Below are 21833 nucleotides of genomic sequence, written 5' to 3'. Positions count from 1 at the left end.
GGCATTTACTTTCCTGTCGGGTCAACAAAACAGAAAAAAAGTGTAAAGTTGTCCCACAGCACATGGCCTAGCCTGTGCTATCTTATAGAAAAGGAAGGCTCTGCAGCCTGCTGACTTTTTGAACTTTTAACTCAACTGATTATTGTTTTATTGTGGGTAAGAAATCAGATCCATAGGCTAGACGAATGTTCGTAGCTGCCCCTTAGAGTTGGACTTTTTGTCTTCTGTCCAAGAAACCATGGGGTAAAGTAAGTTCATGTTAAATATGAAACTTGAAATTTGAAATTCTAATTATTTGCATCCTGAAGAGCCCTTAAATATACAGGCAGAAGTCCTTTTGAAAATATATACCCTTTTTCTCATTTCTGAAAAAGACATTTCACATAATACCTAGGGTGTGTGTGAGCCCTCGACTTTCCGACAGCATCGTGAGCTTTTGTGTTACAGTCACAGCTTGCCAGTGTTTCATTTCTAAGTGTGAGCGCAGGGTAGTAAAGACAGAGGCGTTCTGGTTAATCCTCTTGTCATTTAGTTCTTCTGGAAAGAAGGGTAAATCCTAGCTCAGTATATAGAACAGCAAGATAGCCTGATACTGGGGCTGGAGAGATGGCTCAGCAGTTAAGAGCTCTGGCTGCCCTTCCAGAGGACCAGGTTCAAGTCCCAGCACCCACGTGGCAGCTCACAACTGTCTGTGACTCAGTTCCAGGGAATCTGACAGCCTCACACCAATGCATATAAAATTAAATACATGTAAGACTGATACTGAATCCCACTGAGAAAATTAGGTGGTATAACCTCATAAATACTACAGTTAAACGTCTGTTGTATTTTCACCTGCACCATTCTTAATGAAGTACTTCAGCCGAGTGTGATGGTGCATGCCTGCAACCCCAGCCCACAAGAGACTGAAGCAAGAGACTGGGCTTCATAGTGAGACCCTATCTCATCTTAAAATGTATATAAACCTATGAAAAACAGAATTGTCTCTTCTATCCCAGCAGGTTTTGCTCTTGTTTGACTCTAATCCCATAGACATCAGGTATTATGTTTGTTATTTGGTACTTTAAAATAGGGTCCCATCCTATAGCCCAGGCTAGCTTAGAACTTGTGGTTGTCCTCATACCCCAGCCTCAGAAGTGCTGGGATTATGGCTGTGAGCCTCCGCTCCAGGCTCCGCTGTCTTTTACATTGCTGACATGATAAACACAGTGTATGCAAACCCTGACGGTATTTCTCTTTGGTAGGAAATTCCCTCGTGCCTCTCCTTCCTGGCTCTGACTTACAGAAAATAAGAGGGGCGAGGGTTTGGAGTTTTTCTTGAAAAAAGACAGTGTTATCTTTTAACAGTCACTGCATCCATGGCCTTTATGCATGGTGAGCCACAGAGTGGGCTCCCTCCCTGCAACAGAACTCTGTATGAACTCAGTAATTTCTCAAATCTGATAGGTAAAACAGTGTGGCTTTTTGCTTCCTGTCCCTTCCTCCACCCGTAAACCATACAGCGTTGTGTTCTCTGGTGACATTTACTCAGACAGACCTCCTCACGGCTCTCTTCTGTGTGAGGGAGATGTGCCGTCCAGTGCCATTTAGAATGTTTTAGAACAGCCTGCCTCAGAGCCCGCCCCAGGAGAGTGCTCCTGCTTCAGCTCAGTGCTGAGGGTGTGGTCCTGGGAAATCCACAATGCAGGTGCCTATAGATACCTGAGATGTGCTAATTCAGGATGCTGGGTGCTTGGTGTCCTCAGAGCTCCTGAGTGGAGGTCCCAGTGCTTTAACCTGGCACAGTGACTGAGGCAGGAGGGACCAGAATGGGGAAAGTGACTGAAAACTCCAAGTTCATCGCCCTACAGATGGATTATACAGCATTGAATCTGTTTTTTAGTCCTATTTGTCAGATAAACCAAGATTTGAACTCTGTATATGGCTCTCTCTGGTGACAGGATACAAACCCAAGACCTGTGGGTAACTTCTGAGGCCTAATCAGCAGTTTTCAGAGCTCCGGTCCTTGAGTTTGTTTTATTAGAAGCCCTCCGTTGACGTGCTCAGACTGGAAGCCCTTCCTACTCCTCAGAGTCCCTGTTAACCAGATGCTGTCCTAACAAGCGGAGAGTCCTGTTCCAGCCTGGCGTGTGCTCTCCTTTTGATGTGACAGATGTGGAGCAGTGGGCTAAGGGCTTATCAATAAGATGCTGTTTGACACTTGGCTTTGCTTTTGTTGTCACTGGGAAGAACTGGCTGCCGGGGCCTCTGTGTTTCCAGAATTGAGAATTGAATCCCTGGAGTTTCTTCTCCTTTGTGATTTTATGTTACAAGTTTTTATTAGCTATTTTTGCAGACTGTTACCCTCTAGGATAGTATTGTGCAAAGCAGTCCTCATAGCCACCTCTGCCCTCATTTATGCTTAGACAGATTTAAGCATTAATTTTTAAATATTCACTACCATCCATATTATCTACCAATGATTTTAAAGATATTTCCTAGAGAAACACATTGTCAAATATCAACTCTGGTGTGTTGCTGTTTCTTAATTAAGTAGAAGTGATTCAGTCCATTGTCTTCCTTGGTAGTCACTACTGAAAGTTTAAGGAGTAAAATAGAGACTTGTCCCTTTCAGTGTACGGTGGGTTGTTTTTAATAAAAAGGCTGAACAGGATAATGAGCTGAGGATAGAGCACACGCCTGTAATCTCGCCCTGGGAAGGCTGACAGAAGATCATAAGCCTTGGGTTCAAAACCAGCCTGGGCAACAGAGCCAATGGCAACGTTTACGTCAGTCAGGTTTTACGAAAGGGGTTAAGTATTTGGTAAGATCCTGCAGGTGTGCTTCAGAGATAACTTAGAAGTGAAAGATTTCATTTCATAGTGTAGTCTTTGGGTTTGTTATGTTTTTGCAGTAATAGATTTAGACAGTATTGTATTCTGAGGCACTCTATCTCTCCACAATAAGAAATTTGATGGGATCACAGGAAAGAGCATGGGTTATAACGAGTAGTTACACAGCATCCCAGCACACAGGAGGCAGAGGCAGGTGGATCTCTGTGAGTTCAAAGCCAGCCTGGTCTACAGAGTGACTTCCAGAGCAGCCAGGGCTACATGGTGAAATCCTGTATTGAAAAAGGAAGGGGGCAGGGGGCAAAAGGGCCTATGCTAGGGATAGATAATGGTAGAGTGTTTGTCTAGGATAAGTGAAGTCCCGTGCTTAACCCACAAACCCACAAAAACAAGAGTATCGGTGTGCCCTCGAATGTCAGAAGACATAAGAGCTCTGAAACCAGAGTGACAAATGTCTGTGAATCACCATGCGGGCTCCGGGAACAAACCCGGGCCCTCTGCAGGAACACGTGCTTTCAGCCATTGAGCCATCTCTCTAGCACCCAGAAGAATGTTTCTGAAAAGTGTTTGAAAGGAAGAGAGAAAGAGACTTAGAATTCCAGCACAGTGGTCGTCGTCTACGCCCCACAGTCCCAGCTCAGTTGTACAGGCAAGAGAATCATTTGAGCCTGGGAGTTTGGGTCTAGCCTGAGCAACATAGTCAGTTCATGGCTGTTGTTCTTGTTGGAGCCAGCTGGTTGCTTGGTTGACTGGTTTTAGGACAGGAAATAAGTTAAAAGCTACAGATTAAGCCTGCCCAGTGACACTTGGCACTGTTTCCTCTTGGCAAAATCCATTCTTCCCATGCAACTGTCCTGGCAAGAACAAAGGTATTCAAGAAGCAGTTGTCCTCCTCTCTTTGTTTGCAAAGAACTTTACCCTGGGAAAAGTAAAAAGGCTTAACCCTAGTGCCAACCAGAGGAGGATCTCCTGGAAAGAGATCTCACATAGTTTTGACAACTTTTGCTAGACCCACATCTTGAAGGAAATACATGGGTCGTGGCAGGTTACACCAGGATTGCCTAGTTGTGCATACTTCTTGCCTTGTGTTCAAATTTAAACTTCATGTCAGGACTTAGGGGGCCAGAAGTGTAACTAGATTGTTTATTTGCTCCTCTTCCCAGTGACCACATTGAGTACATTTCCTTTCCCTCACTTCACGAATCTTTGTTTAAGTGGCCTGTAGAAGATGGGATGAGAGCCACCCCTGCAGGGCTGCCGGGGCCCAGGCTCTGACCCTGACAACTCTCCTAACACAGAATTAATCCCAAGATGACCAGACGTGAGAGGGGAAGTGCAGGAGTAGCTGGAAGTTCCTGTGTAGTACTTGGTTCGCCTGATGCATTTAAAGCCCCTTAAAATCCCTGAGTTTGCTCTGGAATATTCTGGCAGGAAGATGCAACTGTATGCAGGCAAAAGGAAGGATCAAAATATTTCCCTCCATCATTTCCTCTAAAAAAGAAAACTGGGGGAATGTTCTGGTAAGGAGAAAAACATTGCAAACAACAAAATGGCCTGGTAAGCCACCTTTACCCATAGTTATTGATCAGCAACAGTGTGACAGATGCCGAAGATGCAGTGAAGATAAAGGAGGTCACCACCCAGGGATGCTTCTGGGAATGGAGGTGGACAAGTAAACGCATAACAGAAGGAAGAGAAGAAGCAGTAAGGACAATGGAGAAGAATAAAGCAGAGTAAAGAGGTAGGATGAAGGTGAGGATAGATTGCAAGGAGGAAGGCATTTAAACCAAATGGAGTCACAGGAACGAGCCCATTGTGCAGAGATCTGGGAGAAGAATCCCCCAAGATGGGACCATCTTGGTGCAGAGGCAAGATTGGTCAGTACAGATGAAATGCAGTGAGCCCAGGAAAATTCTGATCCAAGAGGAAGGTTTTATGAGATCATTTTTACTTGTAAGACATCTTTCCCAGACCAGACTTCAAATAACCTAAAGCCAGATGGCTTATTTGGATTTCTCTTGTTACTGGCAATAGTCAGTAGAGCCGTAAACAGTATATTAATAATGAAGTTACTTGTTTTAATTAGCATAGGGGCTGACTGTAGTGGTTCGTGTTTGTAATCCCAGCGTTCCAGAGGTGGAGGCAGAAGGATCAGGAGTTCAAAGAAGCCTCAGCTACATGGTGAGTTGCAGACCAGCTGGGCTCCGTGAGAAAAGTAAAGACTGACCAATATTTGTTCAGGGCCAGATGGTAAATATTTTTGTCTTTACTGAAGTCCCAGCCACTCAGCTTTGCTGTCGTAACACAGAAGTAGCCATTTGCTGTAAATCTATAGGCTAATCAAACTTCAATTACAAAAATAAGTAGGAAGTTGAATTAAGCCCATGGGTCCCAGCTTGTCCCTGAGCCTCTCCTCGTATATCGAGAGATGGTACTGTGGGGGACAGCGATCTCAGTTCTGAGATAGTCACTGCCTTTTCTTTTATTTTTTTAAGACAGGGTTTCTTTGTGTAGCCCTGGGTGTCCTGGAACTCACTTTGTAGACCAGGCTGGCTTCAAACTCACAGAGATCCACCTGTCTCTGCCTCCTAAGTGCTGGGATTAAAGGCATGTGCTACCACCGCCCAGCAATAATTGCCAAATTAAGAGAACAAGCCTGTGGAGAATGAGAAGATGGGTGAGGAAAAATGGGACGTTTGCTTTTCCCTGGCCTGGTGACTTAGCAAACTTCATAGCTAACAGCACATTCTTCCACATAAGTTGATATATATTCGTGTGGTAAAACAATGAAAAATGGTCCAAAGGCGTTAGAATCCTCGTACAGTTGCTGCTGAAGGGAGTAGTGCACTCAGACCTGAGAGGATGTGGTGCCCACGGTGTGGAAGTGACTGACTGACATGGACGCAGCAGTAGCCCAGGCAGGGGGGCCCTGCCTGAAGTGAGCTGAGACGGTGAGAGGGAGTGGATGAAGCTGACTTAATCACACTTCAGGCTCCACAGGATGGCATCTCATAGGATCTAGGATGTTTAGGGTAAGAGTTGAGGGTAGCTGAGGAGGAAGGAGCGTGTGGCTCAGTCTTTGGGCGCCTGTCTAGCACACGTGATGCCCTGGGTTCGGTCCCCAGCACTGCAGACGGAGCAGTCAGGACAGCTGTAGTCGGTGTGTGCAGAGCCCTGAGGTCAGTGCCCTGGCCCCTCTCTCCCTTCAAAGAGAGGACTGGGTTTTCTGGTACCAGAATGTTGTGGTGGAAGAAATGAGAAGTTCTGGTTTAATCGTGATGCATTTGTGTACTCTAGGGCAGCCTACAGGAGAAAAATCCCAGGTTTTAATGATGGGTAGTCAGAGCCATGTGACTCAGTGTGGTAGAGAAAAGGACCAGGATGAGACTTGAGTTATGACTAATGAGCTGCTGAGAAAAGAAAAATCAACAGGAGAGAATAAAGAATCAGAGGGTCTCAAAAACCCAAAGGAGAATTCTAGAGAAAAAGACAATGCCGTCACCTGCAGCACACTCAGCCAGAAGGAGACTGAGGAAGACAGTTGTTGACTGGGGACTCAACAGCTCCAGTTGTCAGCCTTTGTCCAGAGCCTGGTCAGCCATATGCACGCAGGCTCTGTGTTCCTCAGTCCATGTTGTTCACAGAAGACGACCCTGGATAGAACCTTGTCTCGGCTTCAGCACGGTACCCCCCACATAGGTTCTCCAGTCGAGTCTGAGAACCCACAGCTTCTCGGCACTTCTCACCCTTCTCAATCTGCTAAGACAGTCCAGTCCTGACCGATTCATCCAAAGAACACACAGAGCCTCCTGCTAAAGATAACTGGAGAATTTAGACTGTGCCTGACAGACTGGAGGTGTGAGTTATTAATAACACATGTTCAAGGTGATAAGAGAAGGAATTGTTAACACATGTAAATTCAATGTATTGGTCCATTTGCCTTCTAGATGTGAGTTACTTTGGAAAGACAAGTCATAGTTCTCTTGACTCATTATAAAGTTATACATTAAGTCAAATTTTCAGGGTTGCATCTTTGTTACTGTGTAACTTGTCAAAACCATACTGTGCCTTTTGCCTTCAAATGCGTGTTCTTGTTTCCGTTTTTATATGGTCAGCTCTGGGGTCTTCTTAGCTGGTTTGGGGTAGTTGGCTGCTGTTGGGTGTGCTTTGTTCTCACTTAGTGAGCTCTTCATTAGTCAGCTCTCCATTTCCAAAATTTGATTTTTTTTCCCAAAATTTCTTTTTGCAGTGTTCTAGTGCATATCCTGTACTGTCTTTCACATGCATGCATGCATGCATGGAACATGCTCCCAAACACACATACCATGTATATGCATGTACACACAATAAGAATAATACAAAATTTAAATTAAAAAGTTACAAAAAAAAGTTCCTTTGGAGCCATTGTGTCACCTTGGGGTATGTGCCACTTTTTTTTTTTTTGGTGTTTTGGTTTGTTTGTTTGTTTGTTTGTTTTTGGTTTTTTGAGACAGGGTTTCTCTGTAGCTTTGAGGCCTGTCCTGGAACTCGCTCTGTAGACCAGGCTGATCTCAAACTCACAGAGATCCACCTGCTTCTGCCTCCCAAGTGCTTGGATTAAAGGTGTGCACCACCACCACCCAGCTCTCTACCACTTTATAAAGTGCTTAAGAAGCTGTCTCTTGGAAACATGTCTTAGGCTGCCACTGTCATTGGTGGTTTTGCGTCTGGCTGGACTCCATACTGTCATTTCACTATAGTTTCTTTAACTGTGATTAGTGACTTTGGGCACAGTGAATACTGTTACAGAGCCCGGAAGACCACTGTCTGTACAGGCCACGTGTGCAGAACACTGGGTGTGTGGGGGCCATCCAGTGTGTCACTGCTCCCACAGTGGGCATAATGCCCTCTACAGCAGTGGTGTCTGGAACAGTCGATCGCCAACCCACACCAAAGAGAGAAGCACTCAGAGGGTTCAGTCCTTCGTGGCCCTCATGGAGCTGGACAGCAGCTCAGACGAGACGGAGAGTAGCGTGGTAGAGAGAGCTGCCGAGAAGGTAGGGGATAGAGAGAGCTGCCGAGAGGGTGGAGCGGTAGAGAGAGCTGCTGAGGACAGCAGCACATCTGTTTACTCGCTGCTCCAGTGCAGTGTCTGAGAGCAGGGCTGAGAGACAGAGCTGGGCAGTGTTCTCCTCTGATGCCCATTATCTGCTTTGGGGCAACAACTGGGACCCTCATGACACCCAGGCTGACGATGTCGGTTTTCCCTGTCCTGACAGTAACAGGCACATAGCTTTGACACAGAGTGGGCGTTGGCCTTCAGTCCTGGAAGAAGCACAAGCCCACATATGTCTTTGATCTTAGGACAGGCACCCTGATAGACTGGTTCTCAAAGATAGCACCTCCAGTTCTGCAGGTCACCATACCTATCTTCCACAGTACAGTTACCCTGCTGAGCCAAGCGGAATGGTCCAGGCAACTAAACCCTATACAGTTCTACAGAAAGTCTATGGAAGCCCAGACACGAGAAGAGCAGGCATCCCTGAAACCCAAACTCCCATCTCACTTCTCAGAATGGCCCTTGGCATGGCACCATGAATGCATCTGGGGGAGGTGGTATGAGACTCTACCATGCATATTTTGGATTACTCATCCAGTGGGTTGCTAGTAGTAACGTGATATAGTTCCCAGTAGCTAGAACTGCCAGCATCCTCATGGCTAGTTTGCTGGAACACTTTGATCCTTACTCCTGCAGAAACTCCTTCCTCCCGTCTGTGAAGCTGTGGTAGCAAGTACAAGAGAACTTATATGCGCCCTCACTGTGCTCTCTTGTTCCAGCTATCTGGATTCTCCGAGTTTGAATCTTAGTGATTTCCTCTGTTCTCCCACAATCCTTCACTTCAGTATATACATATACCAATTACGTTGGTTTTCTGTGGGAGAGGGGTTGAATGCCAGCAGCGGTCTGCTCGGTGATCTTGGGTTTTCTGATTGCCTACTTTATTAAAATCTCAGTGCCTGGAATGTAGCTTGTCTTGCATGTGCAAAGCTTTGAGTTCAGTCCACAGCACATTAAAAAGGAAACCGTTTACTAATAAAAGGCTTGCTTATTGATTACATTTCATTGAGAACATTACATGTAGTCAGTCTTTAGAGATTTGTCAGAAGTAGTTTGAAGAAAAAACTTGGATTTGGTATTAAATGCCTTATGGTATATTAATGTTTTAAAAATTAAAATGTAAGATTACCAGTAGGTAATCTTGCTTTTTGTTATCTTTTGGGGTGGGTATAAGCCAAATACTTTATATAGATTGTTTCCAAAGCTCCCCCATCTTCTCCATTCTACAAAGGAAAATTTTATGCATTTTGCTTTTATCCAAAGAATTTTTGCTGGCTTACTGGGCATGTTAATAGGTACGGTAGACATCTTTCCTTATTGAACAGTGTTTGTTGGTCTTTTAAGTCTTCTGAGATTCCAACTTAGTAAAAACTTTTCTCTACGAATTTTGTTATTTCAGAGAAAGCTTTTCCTCCACAGGAGACCCACCATGGAAAATTGAAGATGCATCCTCCGGTCCTTCTTACTTCCTCACGTGCTTTTACTATTATTGATTTCAGATTGACGCCGATTCTTGGCATTCAGAAGCATTCTCCGAAAAACGTGGTATTTACACAGTTTATAGCCACCCTGCTGACAGAACTGCATTTAAAATGTGAAGATCTTGAAAACTTAACCACTGTATTTAGAACGAGCTGCTAAGAAGCGTGGTGAGTTGGATTCTATTTGTTACCTGTGTGAGCTTCTGAAAGTGCTCAGCCAGTGTTCTCTCGCTATCAATGCCCCAACCACAAGTTTAAAAAGCAGGCACAGATCTCAAGCACACTGCAGCTTGCTAAAGACTCAGCTGTCTGCTGCCTCCTGTCCACTTCTAATTTGTGCTGCCCATGCTGCAAATCTTCCTGTGAAGACAGCAGTTCTGGGTCTGACATCTAGGATGTCCCCAGGCCATCCCGCTGTCCCCCCTGATCCAGTTTCCTCCCATAAAGCACCAGTTCACTGCAGTGGCCCATCGTGAGTCTTCTCATTCTGCTGCCCCGAGAGTGGAGCTGACCTCTTTCTAGCCAGCATCTTAGTTACCTCAGTGCAGATAAGCAGGTAAATTTGCATGCCTGGGTTTGTTGAATTTTATACCTGCTTCTAGAGACACAGCTCAAGTCTGTCGTACGGATTATAAAAACCCAGAGACAGATGTTGGGGTTCAAGCCGAAGATCAGAAAAGCAAAGCAGCCGCTAGAGAGTTCTTACCTCTACCAAGGCTCAGACAAAGGGGCGATCCTGTTCTCACGTGACTGCAGACTGCAGTGCTCGCCACCAGACCTCAGACTGCACCCAGACTGCATGGGACTCCTCTCTGGTGCTGGGATTAGTGTGAGCTCTGTTTCTCTTTAGACAGATTCACTCTCCTGGAGCCCAGGGCAGCCTTGAATTCCGGGATTAAAGGTGTGTGCCACTACTCCCTGGCCTCTAATGGCTCAGCTCTACACTATGATCTTCAGGCAAGCTTTATTTATTAAAACACAAATAAAATAGTCTTTGTCTCTTGCAAGTTGACCATCAGAATGTCCCTTAACTACACCGTTTTTTGCCTTCTCATTTAATATGAAAATCAAAAAACATCTTGGGAAATAGTCTTAATTCAAGATTCTCTTTAGTATAAAAACCAAGCAACGCAGAAGTAAGCTTATAGATAAGAAAGTCTTCCTTACCTCTGCTTTGGCTATTGGAGGTAAGGAAAACTAATTCATTCTCTCTCTCTCTCTCTCTCTCTCTCTCTCTCTCTCTCTCTCTCTCTCTCCTTTGTTCTTTGTCTAAAGGTGGGACCCCATGGAGTATTTCCCCTTCCATGTTGGCATGTCTCTTGTTCTGGCCGCCATATTGTTGAGGTGTCGTGGGTAAAGCTTCTTTCTCATTTCCCTCCTGTTCCTCCAGTTCTTAGTCTTCTCATGCCCTCTTCCAAGATGTTGCCTGAGCCTTAGTGCAGGAGTTGTGTTGTATACAACAGATGTTGTGTATCTGTTGGGGCTGGGCACCCCATGATCCACTGTTTACTGTATTTTGAGCAGGTGTGGTTTTCTGTGATAGTCTTCATCTACAGCTAAGAAAAGTTTCTTTGGTGAAGATTGAGAAGCTATACTTACCTGTGAGTAGAAGTATTTAGAATGTGTTTAAGGATTATGTTGGTTTAAAAATAGCAGTAATAGGTTCTCCTTTTAAGATTTGTGACCTCACTAACCCTGGGTAGTTTCGTGTATCAGGCATGATTTTGATTTCCTTCCTGCTGAATGGACCTTAAATCTAATTAGACAGCTGCTGGCTACCTCTAAAATAAGAGTGCCACTATTAGCTGGGTGGTGGTGGTGCATGCCTTTAATCCCAGCACTCGGGAGGCACAGGCAGGTTCTCTATAAGTTCGAGGCCAGCCTGGTCTACAGCGTGAGTTCCAGACAGGCTCCAAGCTATATTGCCCCCTTAGAGACAACCTGGCCTGCGAGTGGTTGTTGTAGATCATAGTAGGCTCCACGACTGAGCAGCACAGGATGGCTCCCCTCCCAGCACCATGAGAGCTTTTCAGTTTTATCGAGACTGACTTGTCAATTTTACCTTAATCCCTGGGCAGACAGAGCCCTAGTCAGGAAGGGCTTTCCTACACCTGAATCATGCAGATGGAGCCCTAGGAAGTGCTTTCCACACCTGGATATTCGGGCACTGCCTGTGTTTTCTCAACAGTTTCAGGTTTCATGCTTAGGTCTTTGATCCGTTTGGAATTTTTTGTATGAGATGATAGATATGGGCCTAATTTTATCCTTGTACGTGGACATCCAGTTTGCCCAGCACCATCTGTGGAAGATGCTTTTGTTTCCAGTGTCTTTCGGCCACCTCTGTCAAATATTAAGTGCCTAGAGGCCCATGTACTCATGATTTTTGTTACACTGGTCTACACGTGTTTTGTGCCTGTACCATATTATCACCATGGCTCTAAAATATATCTTGAAATTGGGAATGGTCATCCATACAGTACTGTTCTTTATGATCACGATTGTTTTAGCTATCCAGGGTCTTGTGTGGTTCCATATGAATTTTAGGATTTTTTTTTTTCCTATTACTGTGAAGAATGAGATGGGGGCTTTGATTGGGATTGCACTGAATCAGTAAATAGCATTTGGTAGAATGGTAACTTTCACTGTTAATTCTATCAAAGTTTAAAGTTTTCATCGTAGAGGTCTTTTATCTCTTTGATTTAGTTTATTCCTGGACAGTTCCTTTCAGACTGTTATCTTCATGTTTTTGTGTGGTATATGGAAAGGCTGTGATTTTGTGCACATTGACTCTGGGTCATTTCCAATGGCTCATCTGCTATGGGGATGGGTTGACCTCCTTCCTTACTTGTATCCCTGTAATTTTCTTATCCTGACTTACTGCTGCAGCTGGGCTTTCAGTACTGTAAAAACAATTTTTCTGCATCTACTAAGATGACCAATGTGATTTCCATTTATTGATGTATATATGTTGAACTTGCTCTACATCTCCTGGACAAAGCCAGGTTGGTCATTGTGGATAATCCTTTTAAATGTTATCCACTTTTGAATTGATGTTTGTCAGGGATATTGGCCTACAATTTTCTTTCCTGTTGTTACGTCTTTACCTGGTCTTGGTTTTAGTATTAGGGTAATACTAGCTTCCTAGATGGACGTTTGGGAGTACGGGTTTTTTGGTTTTTAGTTTTTTGAGACAGAGTTGTGTAGCCCTGGCTGTCCTGGAACTCTGTGTACCAGGCTGGCCTTGATTTCAGCGATCCCGAGCCACACCTGGCAGGAGTGCAGGTCAGCATCCTGGATCTCCTTGTGTCTGTTGTCATGTGTCCCTGTGATTTCTGACGCTGTCAAGTTAGCCCTTCCATCATGTCTTTTATTTCTTCCCATATATGGGTTGTTAGGTTGGTTTGTTCCTGCTTTTCCTAATTTTTGAGTTGCATCATTAAGTCATTTATGCATGTTCAGAAATTTTTTTTCTACTCAGAACTATACATTTTCCTCATAGGACTGCTTTCAATGTGTCCCAAAGGTTCTGTTGTATTTTCATTTAGCTACAGTAATTTTGTTTTTTGGTTTCTTCTGAACCATTCATCACTAGTGAGCGCTTTAATCTCCATGAATTTGTCTGATTTTAAGTTTTACTGCACAATGGTCAGGGTGCAAGGTGTGCTTTCAACCTTTCTAGATTTGTTAAAATTTGTTTGATACCCCAGGAGGTGGTCTATTATAAATATGCTGAGTAGGTTGCTGAGTAGAATCTATATTCTATAGTGTTTGAGTAGAATATTCTATAGATATCTGCTAAGTCCATTTGATATATGATGTCAATTATCATGATGTGTAGCACAATTAATAAAAACCCAGAGACAGATATTGGAGTTCAGCCTGAAGGTCAAAAAAGCAAAACAGCCAGCCACTGGCTCTTACTTCTACCTCAGTCCAAAATGTCGATCCTGCCTCCAGGAATCTCAGAATGAGACTGTGTCTGAGAGCTGTTCCCTCCCATTTTATAATCCTCTCTCCTGGAATTAAAGGCATGTACCACTACTGCCTGGTTTCTATGGCAAGCTAGTGTATTTACTGGGATTAAAGGTGTGTGCTATTGCTGCCTGGTTTATAAAGCTGGCCAATATGGCTGTTTTACTTTTCTGATCCTCAGGCAAGTTTTATTTATTAAATACAAGTGAAATGCCACTGCAGTTGCTTGGGGTTTTTTCCCCTCTTTCAATTTTCAATATTTTTCTTTGTTCTGCATATTAGTGTTTTAACTATGATATGCCATGAAGAGTTTATTACTTGGTATTCTGTGTACTTCTTGAATCAGTGTTGGTATGTCTTTCCTTATTTGAAGAAGTTTTCTATGATCTTGACCATCTGGTCCCTGTGTTGGCCTAGGCTGTTCCTTCCTCATCTATACCTATAATTTGAAAGGTTTGGTTTTGTGATGGTTTTCCAGTGTTCATTTCCTGTGCTTTTTAAAAACAAAACAGTTCTGAGAAACTGCGAGACTGACCTCCAAAGTGGCTGCACAAGTTTGCACTTCCACCAGCAGTGGAATGGTTCCCTTGCTCCACATCCTCTCCAGCGTAAGCTGCCACTTGTGTTTTCTATCTCAGCCATTCTGAAAAGTGTAAAATGGAATCTCAGAGTCGTTTTGATTTGCATTACCCTGATGTTCAAGGATGTTGACAACTCAAGTATTTCTTGGCCATTGGAGATTATTCTGTTGAAAATTTTCTATTTAGATCTGTACCCCATTTTTAATTGGATTGTTAATGTCTAGTTTATTGGGTTCTTTAAATATTTTGGAAATCAGCCTTTTGTCAGAAATGGGGTTAGTAAAGATCTTTTTCCCATTCGGTAGGCTGCTGCTTTGTCTTGTTGACTGTGTCCTTTGCCTTACAGAAGCATTTCAGTTTCAGGAGGTCCCATTTATTAATTGTCACTCTCGGTGTCTGCTACTGTTCTGTTCAGGAAGTTGTCTCTTTTTTCAATACATTAAAGATTATTTCCCATTTTCTCTTCTGTCAGGGTCAGTGTATCTAGATTTATAATGAGGTCTTTGATCCACTTGGACTTGAGTTTTGTGCGGGGTAATAGATATGGATCTATTTGCATTCTTCTATATCCAGTTAGACCAGCACCATTTGTTGAAGATGCTTTTCTTCAAATGTATAATTGTTTCAAGGAGGCCATTAGTTTATTCCCGGCCGCTTAACCCAGAAATAATCACACAGAAACTGTATTAACTAAATCACTGCTTGGCCCATTAGCTGTAGCTTCTTATCAGCTAATTCTTACATATTAATTTAACTCATTTCTAATAATCTGTGTATCGCCACATGGCTGTGGCTTACCAGGTAAAGTTCCCAGCATCTGTCTCCTATGGTGGCTCCATGGCTTCTCCCTGACTCCACCTTCCTTCTACCTTGCTATAGGCCAAGCCAGTTTCTTTATTCATTAACCAATAAAAGCAACACATAGACAGAAGGACCTCCCACACCATATAATTTTGGTTTCTTTGTCAAGGTTCATGAGGAGACACCCAGATCTCCCAAGGAAGGGGAAATAGAAGAGATTTTGTGAGTGGACTGAGGGTGAGTAGGGATAAGAACATGAGAGATCAGGTTGGAGAGTATTGAAAGAGATTACTGGAAGGGGGGACATTTTGGGGTCAGGTAAAAACCTGGCGCAAGGGAATCTCCCAGGAATCTACAAGACTGACCCCAGCTTAGACTTCTAGCAATAGCAGATACATAGCCTGAACTGGCTATCTCCTGTGACCAGATTGGTGCCTAGCCCAGCTGTCATCAGAGAGGCTTCATCCAGCAACTGATGGAAGCAGATGCTGACCCACAGTCAAACACTAGGCAGAATATGGGGAATCCTGCAGAAGAGGGGAGGAGAAAGGATTGTAGGAATCACAGAGGTCAAGGATACTATAAGAAAATACAGGGCTCATAGGGACCCAGAGACTGAGCCAACAACCAGGGAGCCTGCATAGGACTGAGCTAGGCACTCTGCACATGTATTATGGTCGTGTAGCTTGGTATTCTTCTGAGACCCTAACAGTGGGAGCAGGGGCTGTCTCTGACCCTTTTACTGGCTTTTGGAACCCTGTTCCTTATACTGGGTTGCCTTGCCCAGCCTGCTTACTGCAACTTTGATATGCCATACTTTGTTTGATATCCATGGGAGACCTGCCCTTTACTGAATAGAAATGGAGGAGTGGATGGGGGGAGGGACTGGGAGGAGAGGAGAGAGAGGAAACTGCAGCCAGGATATAAAATAAATAAATTTATTTAAAAATAAATAAATAAGTGGCTGGAGGGACCTCAGAGATTAAGAGCACCGGCAGTTCTTCCAGAGGTCCTGAGTTCAGTTCCCAGCACCCACGTGGTGGCTCACAGCCATGTATAGTGGGATCTGATGTCCTCTTCTAACGTGCAGTTTTACATCTATATACAATTTTAGGTGTTTTATTCAGGCTCTTTTGTTTCCCAGATATAATTCAAGAAGACAGAAGATGAATTCTACTCAACATACCTGGAATTTTAGCCACTGAGGGGCACTGAGTGACCGCTGTCTAAGTGCATAACTTCCTCAGGCACAGAAGAGCCGTGACCCCAACGGGAAGAAGCAAGCCCTTACTACCAGAACTTCAAAACACAGGATCTTTACTTGAAAAGGAAAAATAAATTGAAACTTGAATGAATATTCAAGAAAATGCAATTACCTTTATCTTCCTCTGGCTGATTACTGACAGAAAATTTTAATTTTGGCTGGTTATAAACTCTATCATACAAATAACAGCAAAAGTTAAGTCAATAAATGTGCTCTAAATGCGACCTTCAATGAAGTCCTTTACAAGTCTGGTCACTTTTTCAAAAGCTGAGCATGCTGACCACCCCACTTGCCCTGCAGCCAAGCTCTCACCAGAACCCTCCTGCGATGCCTCTACCAACCCAATAGTACTGAAACATGCCATGTTCTCCATGGTTAGCCTGGTAAGTGCCCTATAGCTCCCAATTCGCACCTTTTCCCCAACCTGCCATATCTGGTCAGAGTCCCACAACCAGTGCCCAGCCCAGTGTGACCACCCCACCCGCACATAAGCTAATCTCTTGGCTTCCATAGGGTTCCACGTGTAATGCAGCCAGGGCTTGCACTACAGCCTGCCCCACCTGCAACCACCCACAGATCCCGTCTGCATAGCTTCCAGCCACGCTACTTGGTAACCAGACTCCTCAAATTTCCTCCAAGGACTAGCCTACGTCCCACATCCCATGCCCTGTCTGTGCCATAGCCAACTTTTATACTTGCTCCAACCTGCAGCCACCCACAGAACCTTCCTGAGCAGCATCCGACTTGGTACCCAGACTTCCCACATTCTTCTCCCAGGTTCTAACCAGGTGACTTCCCCCGACTCCCATCTTTTCTTTTTCTACAACTGGCCAAATCTTGCCTGGCTCCCACAACCATAGTGCCAGCCTAGTCCTATTTTCCTTGCCTACACTGCAAAGGAGCATTGAGCTTGGGCTAGGACCTTCCTTACCTATCTCTCAAACCACAGGACTTTCCCAGGCTGTATCCAACCTTTCAACACAGCCAAATCTACCCGTAGCCTTCCATGCTTGGAAAAGCGAACGCACCCTGTATGCCAGCCTGAAACCCTCTCCCCACCTGACTTCACCCATTTTCAACCTAGAAACCCAACCCACCTGCACTTCCTCCTTTTTGCCCCAACTTGTTCTGTCCATAACGAAATAAGAACAAAAGAAATCTACATTCCAGATCTCATCTCAAGAATATCAACAATCTGAAAAATCAAACCAGTATCACCTCTCCAAATCCTACTAGTCCTGTACAGATGTTTGCCCATAAGAATTACCTAGATGAACTCTAGGACACAGACATTAAAAAAAAAAAAGAAAGAAAACCATAACCTTTATCAAAGGATTCAAGAGTTTAAAGAAGACACAAAGAAACAGTTCAATGAAATTAAGGAGAATAAATGCAGAATGATGTCCAAGAAAACACAAACATAAGGCTAATGGGAATGACTAAGACAATCCAAGACTTGAGAATGAAATTCAATCAAGAGATAAAAACATTGGCCAGAACTGGTTCAATGAAAGTGAATTTAAAAATTCAGAGGCTCAACTGGGAAACTCAAAGGAAAGCCTCACAAGTAGGATGAATCAAGCAGAAGATCAAATATCAGGACTCAAAAAAGTAGAAAATCTAGACTAAATAAGCAAGGCATATGAAAAAATTAAACACATGAACACACAGGATATGTGGAACGTTATGATAAAACAAACCTTCGAAATACAGCCACAGAAGAGGGAGAAGAATCCCAGGTTAATGGCATAGACCAGATCTTAACATTATAGAAGAAAATTTCCCAAACTAAGCAAAGACACAGATATAAAAAGCACACAGAACACCAAATAAGACCAGAAAAGAAAATCCCTACAGACAAATTATAATTAAAACATTAAGTATACAAAACAAAGAAAGTATTGAAAGCTACAGAAAAAAATATCAAGTCGCATATAAAGGAAAATGCATCAGAATAACAGCTGATTCTCAGTGGAAACTCTGAAAGCCAGAAGAGCCTGGAGCAACGCATTCCATGGAGCAACTTAGTCCAAATCCTAAAGACTATGATGGACAAACTGGACTAATATACCCAGCAAAACTATCTGTTCTGACTGAAGGAGATAGAAACCCTGCCATGATGTAAACTGCCTAAAATATTTTATGTTCAACAAACCAAATCTAAGGAAAATACAGGAATTGTTATTTCATGCTGAAGAGAGGGGACTGAGCATAACAGAGAGACCATAGAAAGAAATACAGAGACAAATTACCACTGAGAATACAACAAGAAGCAAGATTTATCCATCTGTTGCCTACAAGAAACACATTTCTTTTCAAAGACAGGCACTGCCTTAGAGTAAAAGGATGGACAAAAGTACTCCCATCACATGAGACCAGTAAGCAATCAGGCATGGCTGTCCTGGTACATATTGAAATAAGACTTCAACTGAACTCATCAGAAGACTAACCAAGAAGACATTACTACCAGCCTGGTGGTGGTGATGCACATCTTTAATCCCAGCACTTGGGAGGCAGAGGCAGGTGGATCTCTGTGAGTTTGAGGCCAGCCTGGTCTATAAGAGCTAGTTCCAGGACAGGCTCCAAAGCTACAGAGAAACCCTCTCTTGAAAAAAAAAAAAAGACATTACTACCCTAAACATGTATGCACCAAACAGCGGTGCTCCCAATTTTTTTTAAAAAAAAAAAAATCTAACACTGGATTTAAAGATTGATTTCAATCCATGATAGCAGGTGATTTCAATACCTTACTTTCTCCAATAGACAGGTCACCTGGACAAAACGATAATCAGAGGAACATCAGAATGAATTGTAAATATCTATTATGTCCATTTGGTTTATACAGAATTTGGTTCTTTAAGATAATCAGTAAGATTGGTAAAACCCTTAGCCAAAGTAACTAAAAGGTGGAGAGAAGATCGAAACTAACAAAATTAGAGGCAGAAGGCAGTGTAACAACACACACCAGGAAATCAGAGAATCCTAAGGACGTACTTTAAAAACCCTTTCTCTACAAGACTGGAAAATCTAAAAGAAAGGGATTTTTTTTCTTGATATATTCTTCTTGGCAAAGTTAAATCAAGACCAGATAAACAATTTAAACAGATCCATAATCCCTACTGAAATAGAAGCAGTCATTTAAAGTCTATCAACCAAAAACAGCCCAGGGCCAGATGATTTTAGTGCAGAATTCTACCAAACTTTCAAAGAAGCGTTAACCCCAGTACTCTTTAAATAATTCCACAAAATAGAAACAGAAGGAACACTGCCCAATTCATTTTATGTGGCCACAGTTATGCTGATACCTAAACTACACAAAGACCAAACAAAGAAAGAGAATTACAGACCCATTTCCCTTATGAACATAGATAAAAAAATATTCAATAAAATAATTTCAAATTGAATCCAAGAACATATCAAAAAGATCATCCACCATGATGAAGTAGGCTTCATCCCAGAAATGCAAGGGTGGCTCAACACATAAACTGATAAATATCATCCACCATATAAACAGACTGAAAGACAAAAATCATGTGATCATCTCAATAGAGGCAGAAAAGGCCTGTGACAAATTCAACAAAATTCAACAAGATAAAAGTCCTAAATGTATTCAGAATACAAGGGAAATATCTCAACATAATTAAGGCAATTTACAGCAGGCTCATAAATAACCAGGTAAACTTAAATGGGGAGAAACTCAAAGCAAATTCACGAAAATCAGGAACAAGACAAGTTTGTCCACTCTTTCCATAGTTCTTAAATACTATGGAATTGAAGTTCTTGAAGTCTTAGCGCAATAAGACAATTGAAGGAGATCAAGGGGATACGAATCAGAAAGGAAGAAGTCAAAGTATCATTATTTGTAGATGATATGATAGTAGACCTGAGTGACCCTAAAATTTCCACCAGGTCATTCCTACAGCTCTTAACACTTTGAGCAAACCAGCCGGATACGAAATTAACTCACAAAACATCAGCAGCCCTCCTATTTACAAAGGACAAATGGACTGAGCAAGAATCAGAAACAACACCTTTCACAGCAACCACAAATAATATATCTTGGGGCAACTCTAATCAAGCAAGTGAACACTTGAATAATAAAGACTGTAAGACATTGGAGAAAGAAATTAAGAAGCTAGCAAAAGACAGAAAGATCTCCCATGCTCATGGATTGGTAGGATTAACAGTAAAAATGGCCATCCTAGCCAGGTGGTGATGGCACACACCTTTAATCTCAGCACTTAGGAGGCCGAGGCATGTGGATCTCTATGAGGTTGAGGCCAGCCTGATCTACAGAGCTAGATCCAGAACAAGGCTACACAAAGAAACCTTGTCTCGGAAAAAAAAAAAAAAGGGCCATTCTACCAAAAGCAATCTACAGAGTCAATTCATTCCCCATCAAAATTCCAGCACAATTCTTCACAGATTTTGAAAGAACAATTTTCAGGTTCATAGGAAAACACGTACATATGCACGCACGCGCGCACACACACAAACACACAAACCATGACAACTGAAATAATCTTAACCAATAAAAGAACTGCTGGAGCTATCACCATCCCTGTGCTCAACTTTACTACAGTTATGGTAATAAAAACCACATGATGCTGGCACAAAAACAGACAGATTAATCAATGGAATCGACTTGAAGATCCAGACATAAATCCATATACCTATGGACATCTGATATTTGATAAAGATGACAGAAATACATAATGAACAAAAAGACAACATCTTCGATAAATGGTGCTAGTCAAACTGGATGTCTGCATATAGGAAAACGAATAGTTCCATACTTATCACCCTGTATAAAACTCAACTCCATATGGACCAAAGCCTCAACATAAAATAAGACACACTGAACCTGATAGAAGTGGGGAATATTGCTGAACTCATTGGCACAGGAGAAGCTTCTCTGAACAGAACACCATTAGCACAGCCGCTAAAATCTACAATTAGCAAATGGGACCTCATGAAACCAAAAAGCTTCTATATGGCAGAGAACATCACCATCTGGACAAAGCCACAGCCTCTAAACAGGAAAAGATTTTTACCAACTACACATCTGATAAAAGGCTAATATCCAAAATATATAAAGAACTCAAAAAACTAGACATCAAGAAAACATAAATCCAATTCAAAAATAGGGTATAAGCCTGGACAAAGAATTCTCAAAAGAGGAAACTCAAATGACTGAAAAACAAAAGAAATGTTGAACATCCTCTGCCATTAGGGAAATGCATATCAAAACTCCTCTGAGATTTCATCTTACACCCATCAGAATGGCTAAGATCAATAAAATAAGTGACAGTTCATGTCACGGAGGAGATGGAGTGAAGGGGACACTCATGCATGCTGGCATGGATGCAAACTTGTGCAGTTCCTAAGGAAGATGTAAACTGATCTATCTCAGCCCCAGCGATAGCACTCTTGAGCATATACCCAAAGACACCCACTCAACTATGTCCATTACTGCTCTATTCATAATAACCAGAAAGAAAACAGCTTACATGTCCCTCACAGCTTAATGGGTAAAGAAAATGTGGCAGATTCACACAATGGAATATTACTCAGCCATTTTTAAAAAATGAAATTCATATATAAATTGTTGCAACTAAAAAAATCTGAGTGATGTAACCCAGAGCCAGAAAGACAAATATGGGATGTGCTCACTTACATGTGGGTATTAGCTGTTAAGTGAATAACAACCCATAGAACTACAGAGGTTGAGTTCAGAGATAGAGATGGGTGTGGGAATAGGTCTCCCAGGAAAGAGAAATAAAATAGGTAGCTATGGATGGATTG

At 42.7% G+C, this 21833-nt stretch overlaps 1 protein-coding gene across 7 annotated transcripts in view; it reads left to right on the top strand.

The window, feature by feature from the left end:
- The window catches only part of Rpap2 (RNA polymerase II associated protein 2), a 66576-nt gene extending 50317 nt beyond the window's left edge, over positions 1-16259 (top strand). Inside the window, exons 12-15 of one of the 7 annotated variants that reach the window (XR_015002603.2) lie at positions 9429-9578; positions 10261-10311; positions 14934-14986; positions 15909-16259. Coding sequence is in view for 2 of the 7 variants with exons in the window: in XM_048447079.3 (XP_048303036.3) it covers positions 9429-9570 (142 nt within the window). In the remaining 5 variants the exon portion in view is untranslated. The other 6 variants (XR_007234520.3, XR_015002602.2, XR_007234519.3 and 3 more) reach the window with 6 other exon arrangements.
- The last annotated feature ends 5574 nt before the right edge of the window (positions 16260-21833 follow it).

Source organism: Myodes glareolus, chromosome 8 (assembly GCF_982192425.1).
Source record: "Myodes glareolus chromosome 8, mMyoGla1.1, whole genome shotgun sequence".
Classification (NCBI taxonomy): domain Eukaryota; kingdom Metazoa; phylum Chordata; class Mammalia; order Rodentia; family Cricetidae; genus Myodes; species Myodes glareolus.
Note: the sequence above shows the minus strand (reverse complement) of the source record. Positions and strands in the feature narration are given on the sequence as shown.